The 10,000-nt window shown below is 42.8% G+C and overlaps 1 protein-coding gene across 1 annotated transcript in view; it reads right to left on the reverse strand.

Annotated features, from left to right (window-relative positions):
• Nucleotides 1-10,000, reverse strand: part of LOC145402940 (uncharacterized) — a 13,788-nt gene that overhangs the window by 3,369 nt on the left and 419 nt on the right. Inside the window, exons 2-5 of the mRNA XM_080274834.1 lie at nt 7,549-7,759; nt 1,488-1,620; nt 749-882; nt 114-260 (exon numbers count right to left, since the gene is read on the reverse strand). Coding sequence (XP_080130960.1) covers nt 114-260; nt 749-882; nt 1,488-1,620; nt 7,549-7,759 — 625 coding nt within the window. The remainder of the gene's footprint in view (nt 1-113; nt 261-748; nt 883-1,487; nt 1,621-7,548; nt 7,760-10,000) is intronic.

Consider the following 10,000-nt stretch of genomic DNA (forward strand, 5'->3'; position numbering starts at 1 on the left):
GGTGAGTCGAATATCCACCTATCCATCCATCTGTCTCCCTACCTATCTACCCATCCATCCATCCATCTATCTATCACTACAACAAGAAAGTGAGAGAGTGAGCTAGTTCTAACCTGCAGTATAGTAGCCGTACAGCGCAAGATAAGGACCCCATCTTGGAAATGGTGAGGAAGGAGTGGCATTTGGAGCCCAGACCAGGTAGACTCACACCCCTTGTCGGTCCGCTCACCTGGATACACCACTATGGTCTCGTGGGACGCCTGCTGGACCGAAGGGAGGGGGGGAGAGGGGGGGGAAAGGTTCATCATCATCATCATCATCATCAGGAGTATCATTATTGTCATTATTACTGTTATTATTATTATCATCAGTATAAAGAGTAGAATCATCAGTGTTATTGTAATTGTCATCATCCATCATTATCATCATCATCATCATCATCATCATTACACTATCCCTATTTCCCAAATATATAGGGATAAGAAGGACCTAATATCGAAACACACACACACACACACACACACACACACACACACACACACACACACAAACACCACCTCTCACACACACACACACACACACACACACACACACACACACACAAATACCACCTCACACACACCCACACCCACACACACACACACCCTCCCCACACACACGTCCATTCATCTAACCAACAGGACTCAACCACAACAAATCTATTCTTTCTACCCTTGCCAAACTGCTTCAACTACCTCGCTCTACCCACCCTCTTGTTATTGATAAACCAGGTGAGGTGTGACGGAGGGAAGGAGAAAGGTGAACTGCAATTAAGGAGCAAAAGTTCACCCACTCTGTAGCTTTTGCGTTGGCCTGTGATGCTGGGACCTCTGCTGGGAATGTCTGTGGGATAGATAGATAGATAGACAGATAGATAGATAGACTGGCTGATTGATATATAGGTAGGTATACAGACAGGTAGATATAAATACGTGTATAGAGATGGTTACATAAATAGATAAATGGAAAGACTGACTGGCTGACTGATAGGTAGGTAGATAGATATATAAATAGATGGGCATATAAATAATGCAATAAATACATATATACGTAAAGGTAGATAGATCAATAGATAGAATGATACGTAGATAGACTAAGACTGAGAAACATTAAAGTATCACAGTTTCATATATCATCACTACCATCATTATCATCATCATTCTCCTCCTCCTCCTTATTATCATCATCATTATCATCATCATCATCATCATCATCATCATCATCATCATCATCATCATCACCCTGCGTCCCACTAACACAAAGGCAAGGCAGAGGCATGACTCCTTCCTTAGATTTTACGTACAGTCTTTCTCACAAACACAACAAAATTTCACCCTCTCACACCACACTCAGCTTTCACACTTTATACCCGTGCGTGGAGGACTGGGAAGGGGTGGGCCACTTCCCCAGTACCCCTGCCAACCCGCCCAGTGCCCCCCAGTACTCACCCAGCACGGTTATGTTGGAGAAGCGAGTGTCTTTTTCGAAGTATGGGTAATCAGACAGCACTTCACAGCCCAGTCTCCCCGAGGCCCTGTGGTCAACTCGCACCACTACCTCATGCAGGCTGGAATTGCGCTCCTGAAAAACAATATGAATAAGAGGATGAATGGGTGAATGGGTGGATGAATGGATGAATGAATGGGTGAATGGGTGGTTGAATGGGTGGATGGGTGAATGAATGAATGGGTGGTTGGATGGATGAATGGATGAATAAATGAATGGGTGGAAAAATGGATGGATGGATGAATGGGTGGATGAATGAATGGATGGATGAATGGGTGAATGAATGAATGGGTGAATGAATGAATAAATGAATGAATGAATGAATAAATGAAAGAACGAATGAATAAATAAATATATTGTTAAAATAAATCTATGAATGAATGAATAAATAAAATAAACACATAAATTAACCGATAAATGACTCAATGAATGAATAAATGAATGAATGAATAACAGCCAGATAAACAAGAGTAATTTCAAGAAGCAGCCAAAATCTCAGAAGTGGAGACAGGAAAAAAAGGAATGAAGGATGAAAAACAGGGAGAGAGATGAGATAAGGGAGATAAAAGATAGGGAGATTAATGTGGCAGGGAGGACATTAGGGCTTAGAATAAATAAGGGATAAGAGACGGAAATTATAGGAAGGGAGGGAACAGGAATAGTACCTAGGATAAGGGAGGATAGGTGAGGAGGATGAGGATGAGGAGGAGGAGGATGGGAAAGACGAGGAAGGAAAGAAAGACAGATAGACAGACATACACACCCAGATGAAGAGTTTGATTGATATATAGATAGACCGATAGATAGATAGATAGACAGATAGATAGATAGATAGACAGATTATACCTGCTCTAAGGACAGAAAAGATTGGCGGAGCAAGAACTCTGCCTGACGTGACCTCTCTCTCTCTCTCTCTCTCTCTCTCTCTCTCTCTCTCTCTCTCTCTCGGGCAAGGCTAGTTAAGAAGGGATACTGGAAAATGATGACCCAAAAAGATTATGAACAAACACACACACACACACACACACACACACACACGTAAATAAATGGTAAGCTGCGTGTGTGTGTGTGTGTGTGTGTGTGTGTGTGTGTGTGTGTGAGAGAGAGAGAGAGAGAGAGAGAGAATGGGGGCAAATTCCTTAACTGCGCTGCCCCACCACCGATGTGACCTAATCTGCCCCCAAAAGTCCACACGTCGCACCTGATGACCTCCCCCTCCCCCCTCCCCCCTCTCCCCCACCTCTTCCCTCCCTCCCCCTCTACCCACGTATATCACCCCCACCTACACCCCCCTCCTCCTCCTCCTCCTGCTCCTCCTCTCCCCTTCCCTTCTCCCCTTCCTTCCCTCTCCTTCCCTCTCCCCCACTTCCTCACCTCCCTTCTCCACCCCTACTCTCCCTCCGCCCCCTCTCTCTCTCTCTCTCTCTCTCTCTCTCTCTCTCTCTCTCTTTCACACACACACACACACACACACACACACACACACACACACACACACTTTTTCAGTCATTTTTTGGGCTTGAGGACATTACAAGCATTTATTCATATTTTTTTGACCTTTGACCTCTCGATGGCCTGGGGGTCGGTTTTTGACCTTTGTGGATGGATTTTTTATTGTAGTGATTATTATTTTTTTGTAGGCACAGTGGCGTAAGTTCTGGCTGATTTGTGGTGTTGTGTGTGTGTGTGTGTGTGTGTGTGTGTGTGTGTGTGTGTGCGTTTAAGATTGTGGTGGACGAGTTTATATCTGCTTGTGTTTGTGTATGTATGTTTGTGTGTTTGTGTGTGTGTGTGTGTGTGTGTGTGTGTGTGTGTGTGTGTGTGTGTGTGTGTGTGTGTGTGTGTGTGTGTTTCTCTTACTCTACACATCTAAACCTTTCCCTCCTATAGTTCTTTCACACTAAATTGGCTCAAATTAATCGGAATTCAATTAAATTTTGTGGAAAGGTGGGCAAGGGGTCAAGGAAGAGTTAATTAGATTTTCAGGTGAGTCTGAGTCAAGGTGTAGGAAATAATGATAAATTTTACAGGTGTTGTAGGAGGTATGCACTCTCTGATGGTGTAAGAGGGCAATTGTTATTATTATTATTATTATTATTATTATTATTATTATTATTATTACTATTACCACTACTACAACTACTACTATTACTAATGCTATTATTATTATTATTATTATTATTATTCTCCCTACGTGTCAAGTGGGGTTGGTGGAGGAGTAGTGCCCCTCCCTGTAAAACAATTAACTCTAAGCCTTGGCCACCCCGTTTGGGATAAATGGCGTCTGGCAATGAATGATGAATGAATGATTATTATTATTATTATTATTATTATTATTATTATTATTATAAAACTGAGAAATGAATAAAAAATAAAAAGAAAAAACACAAACACACCTCTGCAAAAATTAGTTTAAAAAAACACAAAAGACGTATCAGAAATCTCTCTCTCTCTCTCTCTGGAGGGGGGGAGGGGGAGGTATTTTCAGAGAGTATGAGCCGTCTTTACTGCCCAATCATCCTCGCTCTCCACACACACACACACACACACACACACACACACACACACACACACACACACACACACACACACACACACACAGCAGAATTTTGGCCTGAAACACTTTCCCCATCCTTATTTCTTCATCTTTACTGCTGATTATAACTTCCTGTTCACCTTAATTGAAAAATAAAGGAATAACTGAATAAATTAATGAATAAATAAAGGAAGGGAGAGAGGAGGAAGGAGGGAAAGAAAGGAGGAAGGAGGGAAAGAAAGGAGGAAGGAGAGAAATAGGGAAAGTGCTTATTAATATTGCATCACAAAAATAGAGAGAGAGAGAGAGAGAGAGAGAGAGAAGAAAAACAGGAAAATGATACACGTAAACACGCTTGGTTTTCGCGGCAAACCTACGCCTCTCTCAGCCTATATTTCTTTGTTTTTTCCTTTTTTTTGCTGTTTTTCGAGCGTATTAGCCGCCTTTACTGCCCAATCATCTCCCAGGCGTGATTATAAGCCGTGAAATACACAGGAGGGGGCGGGAAATGCGGTGAAATGCGGTGAAATGGCCGTGTGAATTCCCTTCGGTGAGATGAGGAATGTATTTGTAGGAGTGTGTGTTTAAATGGGGTGGTGGCGATGAGAGAAAACGGGAAGTGGGAAGAAAATGGGGTTGGGATTTGGAGAGAGAGAGAGAGAGAGAGAGAGAGAGAGAGAGAGAGAGAGAGAGAGAGAGTTTAGGTACTTCAAAAATCTTTAACCATTTCCTCCTCCCTCTTGATCACAGCAGCCGGAACTAATCTCACATTTTAACTCTGACCTCTGACCTTGACCTCTGACCCTGACCTTGACCTGACCTTGACCTCTGACCGACCTCTAACCTTGACCTCTGACCTTGACCTCTGACCCTGACCTCTGATGACCTTACACTAAAACTTAATCACTTCTTGCCAGACTCACACGCAATGTATGGGACAGTTTTGGTTCGAATAACAGTGATAATTGATGAAATATTTTGACAACAGATATACATACCGACATAAAAACGCACACAGAAAATATACATACATACACACGCATATACAGACACACAGGTACATTAAATACATACACACACATACGCACAGAACATATAATGCACACAAACCCAGCTGATCACAAACCTCTTCGACGTCACTAATAAAGAAAGCCAGTGCTCTCTCTCTCTCTCTCTCTCTCTCTCTCTCTCTCTCTCTCTCTCTCTCTCTCTCTCTCACTCTCTCTCACTCTCTCTCTCTCTCTCTCTCATCCAATTTTGCCCCAATTATCGTTTATTATCAGTTATTTCTCCTTTATCACGCTCCTCCTCCTTGTCTCGATAATTACTATGGCTTTAATTATTCCAGCCTCTCTCTCTCTCTCTCTCTCTCTCTCTCTCACCTCGAGTAATCTCCACCTCTCTGTCTCACCCAATTCGTCTCCCTCTCCCTCTCCCTCTTTCACATTCACCCTTGCCCTCTCATTTGCTCACTTCTCTCTCTCCCTCTCTCTCTCTCTCTCTCTCTCTCTCTTTCTCTTTTTTTTTTTCTCTCTCTCTCTCTAACACTTAACACACTCACCCTTTCCCATTGATTTTCTTCACACTGTCTCTACCTCTGTCTGTCTGTCTGCCTGTCTTTCTGTCTGTCTGTCTTTCTCTCTCTGTCTCTCTCTCTCTCTCTCTCTCTCTCTCCCCTCTTCCCTGTAATGGCTCAGATTATCAGTTCGTTGGCAGTGCTTGTCCCGCCCTCTCTCTCTCACATCAGGGAGAGAGAGAGAGAGAGAGAGAGAGAGAGAGAGAGAAAATGTACGAATGACTCAGTCTGCCCTCGTGAACGTCCAATAAAAAATAAATGAAAACAAAAAACGGGCTTAATTTCTCTCTCTCTCTCTCTCTCTCCACCAAGGCAGACTGTTATTTCTTTTTGTCTGTCTGTCTGTCTGTCTGTCTCTGTAAATATGTACCTATCTATCTATATATCTTTCTATCCATAGTCCTATCTGTTTATCCATCTATCTATCTATCTATCTATCTATTTGTGCCGATAGATACATGGGAAATATAGGATTAGAATATTTTGAGTGAGCGAGAATGAACGAAAAAATAAAAAAAATATATTAAATACTGATGGAAAGAGAACAAATAATTAAAGAAATAAAAAATAAGTGAGAAGAGAGAGAGAGAGAGAGAGAGAGAGAGAGAGAGAGAGAGAGAGAGAGAGAGAGAGAGGGAGGGTAAATGAAAGAAAGTGAGAGAGAGAGAAAAGTGTGTGTGAAAACTTTAATCCATGATGTGGTCTCTTTATGGTAATTGCTGGTAGGGTGGAGAGAGAGAGAGAGAGAGAGAGAGAGAGAGAGAGAGAGAAAAGAGAGCTTGTGTGTGTGTGTGTGTGTGTGTGTGTGTGTGTGTGTGTGTGTGTGTGTGTGTGTGTGTGTGTGTGTGTGTGTGTGTGTGTGTGTGTTACATAGATACACAGACCTTACGATCCATATGTGTGATCAGGCCTAAAAAAAAAAGCAGCAGGATAAGACAAGGATAGCCCCAGTATAAGGCTCTCTCCCCACCCTCCACACCCTCCGTACAGGAAAATGGTGAGAAGCACTAATTTGCTGGAATGAAATGAATGAAGGAAATTTTATAGGAATGGTAGCAGTTGGCTCACATACTGAAATAACTCAATATATAGGAGAGAAGAGGAGAGGAGTGGAGAGGAGAAGAGAGGAGAGGAGAAGAGAGGAGAGGGGAGGAGAGGAGAAGAGAGGAGAGGGGAGGAGAGGAGAAGAGAGGAGTGGTGAGGAGAGGAGAGGAGAGTGGAAGAGAGGAGTGGAGAGGAGAGGAGAGGAGAGGACAGGAGAGAGAAGGAAGGAAGAGACGAGAGCAGAGGACATAGGAGAAGAGATGAGAAAAGAATAGAAGAGAAAAAGGGAAGGATGGGAAGGGAAGGGAAGGGAAGGGAAGGGAAGGGAAGGGAAGGGAAGGAAGTGGAGAAGAGAGAGGTGAAATTCATAATACGAGGGAAGGGGAGGGAATGGAGGAGACAAGGTGAGAGAGAGGGGGAAGGAAGAGGGAAAAGGAGAGGGAAGGGAAAAAATAGAAGGGAATAAAGAGGGAAGAGGGGAAGAGAGAGAGAGAGAGAAATAAGAGGGCAGAAGACAGCTTGCTATAAAGACTTCTGGCTCTGTTATTGTCACTACCACAGCTACTACCACAACTACCACAATTTCTCACATCTACCACCACAACCACAACAACTACTACAATTACATCTACCACCACAACTACTACAAATACTCACAGCTACTACCACTACCATTAGCACTGTCACAAGTACCACCACCACCACTACTACTACTACTACTACTACTATTACTGCTACTGCCACCACCACCACCACAGCCATCACCATCACTACTAGTACTACCACCACCACCACACCACTCCTCCTCCTCGTCCTACCACCACACCACACCACCACACCTACTCACATCCACCACAATGCCTGGCGCCCTGTATATGTTTTGTGGTTTGCTGCTTTTGGGGGAGAATTTATAGAAGATGTGGTCGTTGCTCCACCACGTCAGGGAGTAGAGGTCGTCATGGCGGCCCAGAACGAAGGAGCAGGAGAGTCGTACCGTGCTGCCGCTGGAGGTCGTAGTCGGGACGCGTATGTTCGTGATTTCGAGTCCCTTCCCTCCGCTGACTGAAAGGAAAAATAATGTTGATGTGGTGGTGGTGGTGGTGATAACAAAACAACAACAACAATAATATTAGTAATAGTAATAATGATGATAACAATAATAGTAGTAGTAGTAGTAGTAGTAGTAGTAGTAGCAGTAGTAGTAGTAGCACCAGGTTGTGTTACTTCCCTCATATAAAAATAAAATCGTCTGTATATAACCAAAATAGGTAAAAAAAAAAAAAGAACAAGGAAAAAGAATAGGTCTAGGAAATTCCGTATAGGTAAATTTTCCCTCCAGGCGTCCATGCCACAAAAAAAAAAAAAGCCATGAAAATAGGGGAAAAAAAGGAGGGAGGAGACGAGCTGTGACGAGGGACGAAGTGGCGAGACGAAAATGTGGGGAGACGAAATGTGCAACTTGAAGCCTCTCTCGCAACCTAAACACCGCCCGCCACTCTGTCAAAACATTCCCGATGCGCGCCAAATATTTCCAAATTCCCTCTCCATTAGTTTTTTTTATTATTAATGTGGATTTTAGTATGATGTTTTAATGTGTATTTGTTGTATTTAAAAACACGTCGATTAGTTTCTGTAGTAGTAGCAGTAGTAGTAGCAGTGGTGATGGTAGTGGTAGTAGTAGAGTTATTATTATTATTATTATTATTTTTAATTCGTGGATAGTGTTGTTTTGAGATTCTAGACATAATTCAGAGTTCCGGTGCTGCCACATCCATCTGTCTATCTATCTGTCTGTCTGTCTGTCTGTACGTCTATCCATTTATGTATCTATCCGTCTGCCTATCTGTCTAGCTATCTATGTCTGTTTATCTCTCTGTCTATATGTCTATCTGTCTCTCTATATGTCTGCATCTTTCATTATCTATCCATCTATCTGTCTATCAGTCTATCTACCTATCAGGAGCGTAGAGGCCCGGGGCTAGGCATTTTACTGTTGAAATTTATACGGAGAGTGACCAATCGTTAGCCCCAAAATAATTTCTATTAAATTTCCAATAATAACAATAATAATAATAATAATTTTAACTTACACAAGAGATGAGTGAGAAAGACAAAATTTACTGCAAAAATATATGTTAATGAAGAAGACAGAATTTGATTTTGGAAAAAGAAGAATTAAAATCAAAAGGAGAAATAGTGGTGAATGAAAAAATAGACGTAAAGATAGAGAAAGTGAGAGAAGTGAGAGAAAAAGAAAAGATGATAGTAAAGAATGGAGGACAGGGAGACAGAAGTGAAAGACAAGGTAGGACATGCGAAAAATTGATCACATACACACACACACACACACACACACACACACACACACACAAGAAAAACGGGACAGGCAAACAGAAAGGGAAAAGGGAAAGAGATACAATAGGTGACGCAGACATGAAAGATGGGAGGAACGAAGGGATAAAATAAAAGGAAAAAAGAAAGAAGATAGGTACAAGGGAGGTGTGTGTGTGTGTGTGTGTGTGTGTGTGTGTGTGTGTGTGTGTGTGTGTGTGTGTGTGTGTGAGAGAGAGAGAGAGAGAGAGAGAGAGAGAGAGAGAGAGTTGCAATATCCAGACCGCAACCCGTATCACATCTATGTTACTGCCTAAACTACACATATGTACGGGTCATGAAGGGTTGAACTTATTTGATTCTCTCTCTCTCTCTCTCTCTCTCTCTCTCTGCAGGCTGAAGTTCCCCTACCCCTGCAGTCCACCATCGTCCTTTCGGGAGATAGGGAGGGGAAGGATGGATGCTAATATTAGGGGGACGAACACTGCCCTGCTTCGTATGTGCCACCGCGTGAAGGCGTCTGAAGCACAGCGAAGAGGAGGGATGGGGGATATGAGAGAGAGAGAGAGAGAGAGAGAGAGAGAGAGAGAGAGGATATAGGAATGAGTGGACAGGAGGGTGGGGAAATGTCGCCTAAATGATAAGCACGTGAGGGGAGCAGGAGAGGGGGACCGAGAATGGAGATAGAGGTGAGGGGAGGAGGAGAGGGGGACCAAGGGCGAGGTGGAAGGAGAAGATGGAGAGTAAATAATTGAGGGAAAACTTGAAGGAGGAGAGGTAGGCTATCCATCTATCTATCTACCTATCTATCTGTCTGTCTATCTATCTATCTATCTATAGTATAAACATAACCAGCAAACTCTCCATTAACATTATTATAAACATTTTTCAGGAGAGGGACGGTTCATATCAACATTATCTCTGTCTATCTCTGTCTGTCTGTCTGTCTCTCTACTTATCTCTCTAAT

The sequence above is a fragment of the Coenobita brevimanus genome, chromosome 59, assembly GCF_032717465.1.
Source record: "Coenobita brevimanus isolate Jiangsu-jjx chromosome 59, ASM3271746v2, whole genome shotgun sequence".
NCBI classification, from domain to species: domain Eukaryota; kingdom Metazoa; phylum Arthropoda; class Malacostraca; order Decapoda; family Coenobitidae; genus Coenobita; species Coenobita brevimanus.